Source organism: Ammospiza caudacuta, chromosome 7 (genome assembly GCF_027887145.1).
Source record: "Ammospiza caudacuta isolate bAmmCau1 chromosome 7, bAmmCau1.pri, whole genome shotgun sequence".
Lineage (NCBI taxonomy): Eukaryota > Metazoa > Chordata > Aves > Passeriformes > Passerellidae > Ammospiza > Ammospiza caudacuta.
This window is the reverse complement of record NC_080599.1, coordinates 43,620,406-43,632,641: the sequence shown is the minus strand read 5'-3', so window position 1 is coordinate 43,632,641 and position 12,236 is coordinate 43,620,406. Positions and strand designations below refer to the sequence as shown.

The window sequence follows — 12,236 nt, the reverse complement described above, 5'->3', positions numbered from 1 at the left end:
ATGCCTCAGCTGAAAGGCACCGGCCGCCAAACAACCCGCCCGTGTGCCGGGTCCCCTCCCCGCCCCTCCCGGCCGCGCTCGCCTTCCCGGGAGCGGCTACGAGCAGCCCGGCAGTGTTGCCTAGAGAGGGAGCGAAGCCGACGCGCGGCATCGGCCGCCCCGTCTCTCACGGACGAGCCGCCGCCGGGGTCCGAGCGCCCCGCGTCTTCCCCCGTCCGGCCGGTGTGTGTGAGACAGCGGGCGGGGGCCGCGGCATGAGGGCAGCGGGCAGCGGGGTGAGGTTTGCGGGGTGAGCTTTGCGGGCTGCGCCGCCTCACGCGCGGCGGTTACCGGCCGTTGGCGGCGCGGGGCTGAGGCGGGAGGCGGCGGCACGGAGGGCACAGAGCTGAGGCGGGGGCAGCGGCGGCGGGTCCGCCCGCGCTGACAGCCCGTGTGCCCTCGGTGCAGGAGAGCGGCGGGGGCCCGGGCAGCAGCAGCCGCAAGCGGACATGCACTGTGAGCTCGCCGCGGCTCAGAAAGGCAGCGCCCGCGTCGAGGTGAGCGACAAATGCCAGGGAGCGTCTCAGAAGGATCTGCCGCGGGTGGCTCGTCCCGGCGCTGGTAAAGCTCACTTGAATCCTCAGATGTCCTTTAAAGTATCTGTCAGTAACGGCGGTGACCACACGGAGCCTCAGCAGAGCCCCCCTGAGATGTCAGCACCTCTGCTAGATTTCATCCCCAAACGACCCAGCATATTTGAGAGGATTCCGATTCTGCCCAGGGCGCAGGAGCTGCGATGCGCTAGAGGCTCGAAAGATTATTTCCAGCAGCAGAAACATCAAAGCGTGAAGGGTGAGTTTGAAAATGCATGAACTAAACACTACCATCACCAAAAACTTATTCACTACACAAATAAAAACGTAACAAGCTTTTTCCCCCCCCTCCCTCCTCCCTTTCTGGTCTTTAGTGTATTTCCTAACTTGTTTATTTAACTTCAAGCTTTAAAACTTTTTTTTTCTGAGCACCTTGGTGGGACAGGATAAACCAGACTGTACTTTTCCAGCGTGAAGCTGTCTCTCAATAATATTTAAAAAAAAATAGTATTTAAAAAATCTTGAGACCAGCATCTTATTTAGTTGTCCTGAGCCTGAAGTGCTGCTCATGCAGTCACTTCTCAAAGGTGGTTTTGGGCTTGGTGCTGAAGACTGGGCTGGTCTGTCCTGCGCCAGAGAGTTCGTGTGGGGTGTTTGTTTGTGAGCGTGCCTGGCTGACAATAAATGCCTGATTCTTATTCAGCAGTTTCACCACGATTGCTTGGATTTTATAGTTTGTATTTCACGGAGGTGTTTCAAATGCTGGATTCAGGCGGTGAATCCTCAGACTTGGGAGCTCCTGGTGCCCGAAAGGTCAAATTCTGCTAGTTAGCAAATGCCTGATTTTCAGCTCTCCATCCTTAAAGAAAGTGGCACTGAGGTAGGGTTAGGAGTTGCTTACTAAAAATCTGTTCATTACACTTTTCAGCTATAACTGGTTAACTCAGCTGAAATTCGTTAATCAAAATTCAATTTTAAAATAATCCCTCTGTCACTGGATGGGCTCAGAGGGAATTGGAGCATTTCTTTATGCTACAGAGTCGCTTGCAGAGACGTAGGTACACCTAAGGTGATTAACATTAAGATAAGGTTTTCTGTAAAGTTAAAAGGTAATTCTCTTTTTTCTTTTCTTATCAGTCTATTCACATTCTTTATTTTAGATATGTAAGTGCAGTTATCTTGTCTCTGTAAGACAGTTCTCACTGGGATTTTTTCCAGTTCTGTCCATTCTTCTGAAAATCAAAAGTAGGCTGCATGCCCTTGGACTAGTGACATTTTCTTTTGTGAGCTTGTTACCTAGGGTGATGGCACCTTTCACTGCCACGGAGTTATGTTAATGAACACCTCGATCTGTGCTAGGTCTGTCCTGCAGCCTCGAGGATGTGTTTGTTCATCACCACTGAATACAGACAGAGTGGAGCAGCAGGTTATAAATTACCTTTTTTATTTTTCTGTTTGTTAATGCTGCAATTCTTCTCTCCTGATTTAAAAAAAAAAAAAAAAAAAAAAAGAGGTTGTTAATATTTGGCAGGAGTGAAATGAAGGTCTGTTTCACAGGCTCCTGTTTGGAGGGGGGAGAAGGAGGATTCACGTAGTATAAAGGGAGAGCTACAAGCTCTTGTATGGTGCCTGTGGAAGGGACTCAAGGGCTGTTCCAGTCCTTTGTGGTCCCACGGGTGAGGTTGGTGCCACCTGACAGGGTTCATACTAGCTTAAAACCCTGCCCATGCATTGCCCTGTCCAGGAAAACTGTTGAAATACTTTTAAAATATTTTTTTTCCTTTGAGCTGTTTAGCCCTCTTTTCATGCATATCCCTCTTGTTGTTGAAGAGGGCAGGAATTTAGGGAGGGAAAGAGGAAGAATTAAACTTTGCATTCACTTGGGATTTTTACAGTAGATGTAGGTGGGCATGGGAGAAGGTTCCTAATTCATCTGTCCTGACCGATCAATTTCCCATTTTCACCACTGGGGGAAAAAAAGCGTTTTACATTTTGTTGCTGTTTTTGTTTAGCATGTTTTCTGTCCAGGGTGTTACCTTGTGGTTGCTTCAGTGTATGGGTGACTTGAGTCATGGCAGTAAGTAGGTGTCCATGGGCCAGGAGAGGGCTCATTTAACTGAGCAGGAGGATTTGATGGATAATGTTGGATTTTTCCAAAGATGGCAACACTGAGTTTTTTGGGTGGCTTCCTGTTGTTTGTTGGGGTTTTTTGTTTGGTTTGATTTTGCCTTTTTTTCCCCCCCCAAGAAGACATTTTCAGGAGCAGTTAGGGAAAGTAAAATTTAAAGTAAAATTCTAAGTCTGATTTAAAATGTGTGGGATGTGCTGCTCCTTCTGACCTGGACAGTGTCAGCAAGTGCTTTAATGTCCACAGGGGCATTCTGGAGTGCTCACTGTGCTCCAGCTCACAAATCAGAGTGTGTCTAAAGCGGGCTGTGCTGCAGACAGCAGAGCTGCTGCTCTTTCAAGGAGCTGTGCAAACCATCTCCCACCAACCCTGGTTCCTGAGGAAGATAAAGGACTGGGATAGCATGTGGATGTGATATACCAAGATAAAGCTAAGATATGGAAGTGAGTGAAATACTCAGATTTACCCAGTGAAAGGTTTTGGGAAGGAAACTGATGACAGCTTGATTTCAGAGCATCGTGCCCGTGTGCCAGAGTGCCATGTACCCAGTAATTCCCTCTGCAGTCTGGGTTAGATTACAGAATGTGCCTCCTGGTTTTGGTTTATCCACAGTTGAAAGCTGCAAGTAGGGAGTGTAAAAGATGCTCTCAAACAAGAGCAAAACTGATTTTTATAGTTGCCTGTAAGGTCTTTTTTTCCTAAACAAGTCTTACTTTTAAATTTTTTTTTTTTTCCCAAAAAGAATGAATCAAAATGATACACTGCTCTACTAATAAAAAGGGCAGCTTTGAAGTAATCACAATGGGGAAGAAGTATCCTGCTGTTGCAGTGTCTCTGTGGTGTTACTGTGCTGCTTCACAGTGTTTAAGTTATGATTCTGCAAAATGCTTCCGTGCCTGAGCGAGTCTTTTGGACTTTCTGAAGAGCCAAACAAAAACTTGGGTTGTGGTGAGGCTTATTTCTGGGAATTGGATCATTGGGGTCTAAACTTTTCAGGATGGAGCTGTTGGTTGTTTGCTGAAAATAACACTGTTTTGGACTTGTGCTTCATATTTTGTTCTGTTTGGGAGCTGTTTAATATAAATGCCCAGTTCTCACCCAGCCAACCCCTTCTGATGTGGCTGGCTGTGATAGGCACCATGCTTTTCTTGGTCATTGATTTCCCTGTGTGTAACAAGGCAGAGTATTTGCATACAGACACTGCTTTTTAGAGGCATTTGACATAGAATGACTGTGCCATAAGGTATAAAGTCCATTTTACAGTGTTTTCCTGAGATTCTGTGGGTTTGGTTCCACGTTGTTGAATTTCATGCTACGGTATTACAGTTTTGAAAGTAACACAGCAAAATACTTATTGTCTACAGGGAAGAAGCTTTTGGGAAGGTTTTAGTGGTGACAAAAGAGTAATCTATAAAGATGCCTAATATCTCAGTTTCTAAATGACGTTGATTATGGTTGTTACCTGGAAACACTTCTCCTTTTCATTCTTTTCCAGTATTGTTCAGCGTACCTAATTCATGACTCAGTAGAAATGACGAGATTTATCCTGTTAGCTGTGCCACTGGGAAATCATCCAAATGGCCCGGACCTTTGCAGCAACCACTTCAGATATTAACTTACACTGGGCAAAACAATAAGCTGGTCGAGTTGCAGTAGTTGGATGTTTCCTTGTTGAGAGTATGTTTTATTCAGACAAGGAGAAAACGGCTTGGATTTTTTTTTTTGTTTGTTGTTAACTGTAGCTGCTTTCAGCAAACACACAAGCAATGTATTGAAATGTATTAATTTCCTTCTGCTGTTGAGAAGGAGGGGTAAATCTTGCCATTTAATCCCCCTGTGACTGTTTCCTTGGTTGTCAGGACTGTCCTTGTGAAAGTAACAGCTTATGCTGTTGGGATCTCAAGCAGAAGTGTATACTTTGATTTTATGAATTATTAGGTGAATTGACTGGTCTTGGGCCCGATTGCCATTTTCGTTCTTACACCTTATCTGTGTTCACCTGAATTATCCCACTGGAGCAAGTGTGACTGCCTAGAGCTGATAAATATGTTATGGGCTGATAAGGAGACAGGGACAGGTTCATGGTGATCTCTAAACTCTCAGTTTTAGGTAGAGCTGCAGTAGTAATTATTTCTTATTTTCACTCTAGTTCCCTTGCTGCATTTGTAGCAGACAGAAAGGAATTGAAAGGTTGGTCTGAACAGAATGTGCAGTTACAGAGCTATATTTTTATTTCATGGTCTCTTTTTTGCCTAATTTTGTTTTGTAAGGGGAGAAAGGAGAAGAAACTGCAAATTGGAGAATGCGTTCATAAATTCATTTGGAATAAATTGTGACTGTCCTCTCCTCCCTTAAACTGCCTATAATGCTTACTTGTCTTGAATAGGCAAATAACTTGCAGTTACTTGCTGCTGAAGGAAGTTCTTCTAATGATTTGTGTTGCAAAATCAGTCATTGACTTGAAGATGGGACTTTCATGGATTTAATTTAAAATAATTTAATTGTATCTAATCATTAAATCCATTGTAATTTAAGAATCATTAGTGGAGAGTATTTAGCAAATACAAACCAGGAAATCTAATGATCAACCAGTCATGTAAAGGCATTCAGTACTTGTAAAAGCAAATAAACTCTTTTCTGCTTCATGACAAAAACTACAGCTACTGGAAAAGCTGAAGGGAATAAATGTTGTATCTATTTTATTATTGTGCAGAATTATATGGAATAACAGATAATGTCAGATTACTCTCAACAAGGAAATAAGTCCAATATTGGAAGAAAATTTTTTATTTGATTTGAGTTTTGTTTGAAGGAATAGAAGTTAAAAAAAAGAAATTACTTGTTCTGTCTTTAGAATGTTACACTAATGGAGGTCATTATATACTGGGCTAAGTGGAGTGACAAGAAAAATATCCTTTTTTCTTTTATAGTAGGAAAAAAATTAACGTCTACATCTTGCAAGTGGTTAAGTATGTACATTACTGTTCCTGTGAGCAGTCTCATCAACTACAAATTTTTGGATGTAGACCAATTTAAATTATCATTTTGATATAACTGAATTCATTATTTGTATCTTGAGAGTTCAACCCTGTATACACATAGGTGTTAACTGTATGCTGAGAATCTTTAGTATACTTGAGATTATATTCTGGGAGGTCTACAAGGTTCTTTTTGAAATGAAATGGCTAAATTTAAAGTGAATGTCTTCTAGGACACTGTACTGCTTCATTGCAGTAAAATGGTTTGTTTTTTTTGTTGAGTAAGGAGGACAGAATTTTACCCTAAATTATTAATATCAGTAGGAGTCTTGCCACTAACTTTAGCTAGGTCAGTATTTCAATCCTAATATTACAGAACTTCATTTTCCTGTGTACAGGGAAAAGCTTGTAGAACAAATAACAAGTTTCTATTAAATCCATCTGTAAGCTAGGAAGTGGAATAACGTATGGATTATGAGAGAACTCTGTAGTACTGTGAATCTAATTTCCATGCTCAGTACCGTAATTACCATTATTCTAGAAACTCTGCTGTTTAGTGATTTTAGAACTGTTGAAGATGTTGATGGCAGGGTAATTGGAGAGGGAAAATAGACGTAAACCACTCCATTTTGCACTCCAGATTTCTATCATTCTATGTCAACAAGCTTGAACCAGGCGTGCAATCTAGTAATCACTTCACAGTGCCTGAAACGCCTTTTAATAGTCTGGGGTTTGTTTGCTCTTTTTTAGCTCAGCCACCCAGCGCTGTTTCCCAGCACATGGCTGTGGCTCGGAGTACAGGGTTCCACAGCGAGGGCCGCGCTCGCTGGCCGCGGCACGGCCCAATCTCGCCCCACGAATGTGCAAACAATAGCAAAGTGTGTGTTTGGGAATATGGCACAGCTGCTATCTCGGCCGGTGGCAGGGAAGGAGCAGTCCGAACCCCTCGGGCCGTGTTACTGCCTGCAAATGGGCCGTGTGAAGAAAGGCGAGGGCCGCTCCCTCCGTTCGGATGGCATCGGTGCGGCGCTGCCTTCTGCGCAGCCTTTGAAGAACGGAGGCAAAGAGTTCCCCTTTTCCCTTCCCCTCCTGTTCCATTTCTGGCACTCTGGATGTGAAATCTTGGTTGGGACCTGAACTTTCTGTTCTGAGAATCTGTGCTTCACTGGTTACCTGGAACAAGGACTTCTTTTTTTTCTTTTTTTATTACAGTCATTAGCTTGACTATATGAAATGATTGTTAATGATTATTTGTAGGCAGAGGACTGCTTGTAAAACAGATGAGACATTTACAGAGCTGCAAAAGGAAATTGATCCAAATCCTGTATATTAGGTTATTTTAAGGTTTTGAGTGTTACAAGATTGATCCCAAAGTGCTGAGGTTTGAGCATTACAAGGTTGATCCCAACTCAAAGTGCTTCACATCTTTTTATTTAAAGCAACTGTTTTACTTTAATAATTATGTTTGACTTCTCCATCATTATGTTTGAATGTATATGTGATGATCTTGCCGAATGGATTGGTAAAGGAGCACTGCAATTGAATTTACAGCACCAAATTTTTTCTAAGGCTTAAATGAATGCAAAACATCATAAACTACACTTAATTCTGGCATTTATGTGTGTGATAAGAGTGCTTTGTGAGAGTTGTTAGTTGTTTTACCATGAGGAGAAAGAAAATTCATTCTTCCATGTTGTTTGCATATTAGCCAGAGGGAAAAATGACACTAAAGCGACATCATCAAATACAGTAAAAAACTAACTTTTTAATACAGATGTCCATTGTTGTTTTAAGTGCTTAGGGGGTTGGTGGTTTGGTTTATTTTGGAACTTGCTGAACTATATGAAGTGTGTCTCCAGGGGCCTGGTATTTTAATACCTTGTAGAAGGTTGTATAACAGTAGATGATGTATTTTGCCTGCCTTCCAGTGCTGTAAATAAATTACATGTGCTGGCTTGGGAGAACGTATGTGAGGTGTAAATCAAAGGCTAATATAAGAGGAAAAATACCAATTAGTGATGTCTTCCAACAGGTTAAAGTTTCTTTACTCATTTATATATACAATCAAGAGATATAAGAGCAGTAATATGTATAAAAATGTTAACATGAGGCTCTTCCCTAGAAGGGGTAGAGGGTCTAGGATTATTTAAAATAAGTGCTGTGATTCAGTGCTTTTTCACAATTTGCTATGGTTAAGTCACTTAAATACTGAAGTCAACAATCCCCTAGGCAAAGAAAGATAATATAATTTTAAGTGTATTGTTAAAATTGAAATTTGATAGCTTCCACTCTCTAATCCTGTCTAAGTCTTGGTTGTATTAAAAGGAAAATAGATACATGTGTCAGTTTTGGAGCATAATCTTTCTTTTGAGTTTAAAGGATGATAAATGCGCTTCAGACAAGCAACACAGCAGTTTATTGGTATGAATGTTTTGCTAAATACTACATGCTTAACGCAATCCCCATTCCTTTATAATAAGTTTAAATATTAATTCTTTGGAATGCTAGATGCCTAAAGCTAGATAGAAATGCTGTGCAGTTTCAGATATCTAGGAGTGGGCTTGTGAAACAGGATATTTAACTGGGAGAGAAGAGTAGCACATTTCAGAGTTATTAGGGCAGAACAACAATGCAAGAGGATGACTTAAAAAGTTACAAAATTGTTTTCTGTGCGTGAGGCTTAAATACCTTAGAGTTATTTATTTGAACCACAAGAGCAGATTTCCTATCTATGTAGGTTCTAGATTGCATTTTTTATTATTATTTTGTTTAACTTTTTAGCCTCCTGCCCCTCTGTAAAGCAGCTGGCTTTGATTTAACCCGAATCCTTCCCAGAGAGGGAGTGCTCAGTCACGATGACTGCGAGTTGTGCTCTTGGATGGAACATCTCTGGAGTGACTGAAGAGAGGAGAATAAATAGACAGGAACTGCAGAAGGACTCACTTCACTCTACGTCAGCACTTAGTGTTCCCTACGTAAGTCCTGCCTGTCTCCCAGCCCCATCTGTGCTGGACAGAGGAGAGAGAGTTAAAGTGAGAACAGATAAAAGAGGACATTGCTGGTTTATTACCCAGTATTTTCTGGGAAGATCCCAGAAAGGATTTAGCAGAAGGTTTCATAACTCTTGCTTTGCCTTGCTGCTCCTGCTGGAATTGCAGGGCGTTGACTTCAGGAAGAGGCCAGTATTGAATATTTTTGAAAACTCTTCAATACTCCTTTGAGACACTGAAGATCAAAGTGTTAAATTCTCTCCTGAGAAAAAAGGGTGCAAACACTTGTAGCCCAGTAGATCAGTTAGCACAGCACGTTCACCTTCAATTTTTCTTGTGTTCAAGATCGGGTATGGGTGTAAAGCTGGTGTGATCAGCCATTGTATGTGAAACAGACAAAAGTGGTGAAGGATTGTGCCAGCAGCCAACATGGCCAAGTATATAAATATTTTGGATGAACAGAACAAGGGTGCTTGAACTCTGTTCTCTACAGTACTGTTTGTATCATTTTGGGGCAATGCTGTGTACTGGTCATGATATTTCTACAGCCAGAGCATAGCAGAGCATGGTGCAGAGAAGGACAAGACAGTTTTGGAACCAGAAACAAGGCAGTTGTGTGGGCAAACTCAGGGCCAGGTTAATTTTCTGTGCTGAGAGACAGAGTTTGTTAGTTCAGGTGCAGAGTTGGGATGATGTGGCTGTGCTCTGTTTGAGGTCTGATGTGGTGCTGGGGCAGGACGTGGCATTGCAGTGTGTGGCTGTATCTGCCCTGGGTGCACTTGCTGGAGTGTGTGCATGGGCTGGCTTTCTCTCCTGGCTGCATGAAGGTCCTGGTGTTTGCCCTTGGTGGTGAGTGGTGAGCATGAGTGGTGAAAAGTGCAAAATCCATCTTTGTTATCTGTGGGAAAAGTTTTTAACACAGCATTTTAGTTGGGCTTGTTGCTGCTTAGCATCTGGATTGTGCTGCCTGTTGCAGAATTACTGCAGAGGAGCAAAATCTCCCATTTATTTTAGTGCTTGATGTGCTGAGGTGAGGGAAAGAAGGCTACATTAAGGGATCAGTGTTTGACATATAAAAAAGTACCTGGTGGAAGGAAAATTTCTGCTCCCCACCCCCCAGTCTTCTGGGTTGCTCTTGCCTCCCAGCAGATGGGAAAGTCTCTTAGTGTGCATTGCTCTTGAGGCAGAAATCACCCAATGGACTGTGTGTCCCTGGGCTTTGAGGTGTAGGTGGCTACTACAAGGTTCCCAAGATGCTCATCACTCTGGCAGAATAGATTTTGCATGCAGCTGAGACTTGAACAAGAAAAAGCAGCACTAAATTCCTTCTTTCTGGATATCTGATTGTTGTAATGTTCAGTTTCCTTGAAGTTATCAGTGCTGGTTTATGTTCAACTGAAACTGAGCTGGCCTGATCTCATTGTCCCTAGCTCTGGTGCAAATCTGAAGTGATGCCATTTTAAATCCAAGAGTAGATAAAAAGGAGGCAGACTTGAGCTCTGGAGGGCTTATGCATAAAAAATTGTCCTCCAAGGATGGACTCAGTTCACTTGGCAAAAGAAAAAGACATATCACGCTTTTAATCTGAACAGTTTGCTTCTTATTTTTCCTCCTGCCACCTTACCACAAATCTGCTTTTATTCCTTTTCTTTGAGTTCTTGAGCTATTCAAGGTTTGCTGACTTCCTAGTTTTGTGGGGATAAGCTACAGACAGTGATGGTTCTTACAGAACAAAGATCCTGATGCATTTCAGCATCTCCCTGATTTGGATGGATATACAGGAAATTTAAGGGGATATTTACTCCTAGAGCCCACTTGCTCTTTCCCTGCCCTTGAGTCTTAGTGACCTTTTCTTTCTACTCTCTTGCCTCCTTACAGAGCCACTGTGCTGTTAGTTTATTTTTAAATTTATATATAAAGGGTTGTAACTTACTTGAATTGTGGGCTAAATGAGTGGAAGCATGGCAATTGGTGTAGATAGCTTTTGGTCTGCTGAATGTGTAAATACTTGAAATCTGTCAGGGTGATTTGGCTGGCTTTTATTGGAATCATTATTCATATGAGATCTCCTTTCTCTTATACTGCATCCTGTCAGAAGCTATTAGGCAGAGATTGCTGGCATAAGTACTCAAACTGCTTTGTCAAAATGCAATTTTATACCTGTTGCCTTTATGTTTGCCAGTTCTATAGATGCTTTTACAAGTGGCTGTGTTCTGCAAGATTAGTCATAGAAAGGTAATGTAAAGGGACCCAAACCTAGAAGGTGAGAGCAGACCACTGAGATGATTAATCATCAGCAGTCTTTTGAGCTGAAAAGTCTGATAGCATTGGCTACAAGTGCAGTTTATTTGACAGGTTAGAATGAAAACACTGGTGTTTTGCAGAGACTTGCAGCCTCAGTGGTACCCAGGTTGAGTTTCTCAAAATGAGACTAACCTGCTTGGGGAACTTTCCTTGCTAAGGGCTAGCGTTGATGCCAACAAAAGATTTTTTATTAGCTGCTGGAGAAGTTGCTGGAAGATTTGGAAATTAAGAACAGTAAATATCAGAGGTGATAAAGAAGTTTTATGCATGGGGTAGATGTTTCTGCAGCAAGCAGTCACACTGAAGAGACAGGGAGGTCATTTTGGATCCTGGGTAATAAGACTTGAGAGAAAACTTGGTGAAAAACAGCCTCATAGCCAGCTAGCATTTAGATAAAAATGAATTATGACACTAACTGCCACTAAAGAAAACCATCTGGGAGATTGAATACAGGTTCCAATGTGAAGGCTGCTGATTGCAACCTTTGCTAGTTTGATGAGCAGCCCTGATTCAGAATATGTTATATATGGGAAGGAGCTTCTACACCGAGTGATTTGTAGATCAGAGTTACAGTTTGTGTGTCAGAGGCACTGCTCCTGTTCTGCTGCTCCAGAAGGAAATCTCCTCTTGCATCCTTTCTGAGCTGAGCGTGGCTGTAGGTTTTCTTTGTTGGAAATGAAATATTTTGTAAAATGAATCTGATCTTCAGCACTTCTGTGTCTTCTGGATTGGTTTATTCTTCCACAGGGATTATGTGGGCTTGACAGTAGGAAAGATACCTTCTAGGAGTGTACTAATTTTCTGACATACAGTGCCCAAGGATGACATAAGTTGTTTATCACTGGAGTTTTTAAAGACAGGCTGGGTGGAAATCCTACTGTGGAATGTAATTCTTTGGGCCCAGCTGTCTTTCCTGTGACATTTTTAATTCCTACACTCAACTGCTTAGGCACTAGAGAGTTAGAAGAGGTCTCTCAAGCTGTAATAGTCCAGGCTTCTGTCCTCTTTGACTTGCTGAGCAAAGTTCAAATCCCTCCTTGTCTAACATGGGTGTTTCTGGCCACTTATTTGTTTGTCAAGAAAACACTGAGAAGGCATGCAATAAAAACAAGGCTGAGTGAAGGGCTCGAAGAACACCAGTTGGGAGAGCCAGTGGTGGGACAACTGGGCATGGAAAATGATTGATTTTATGTGCAAAGCAGTTGTGAAATGTTCTGTGGCATTCTGGGGACATGCCATTGCTAACAAATGATTGCCTGTTGGG

General features: G+C 42.2%; 1 protein-coding gene across 1 annotated transcript in view; it reads left to right on the top strand.

The window, feature by feature from the left end:
- The window catches only part of GLIS1 (GLIS family zinc finger 1), a 177,880-nt gene continuing 165,644 nt past the window's right edge, over positions 1–12,236 (top strand). The window contains 3 exon segments of the mRNA XM_058808922.1: positions 1–187; positions 190–222; positions 448–831. Coding sequence (XP_058664905.1) covers positions 1–187; positions 190–222; positions 448–831 — 604 coding nt within the window.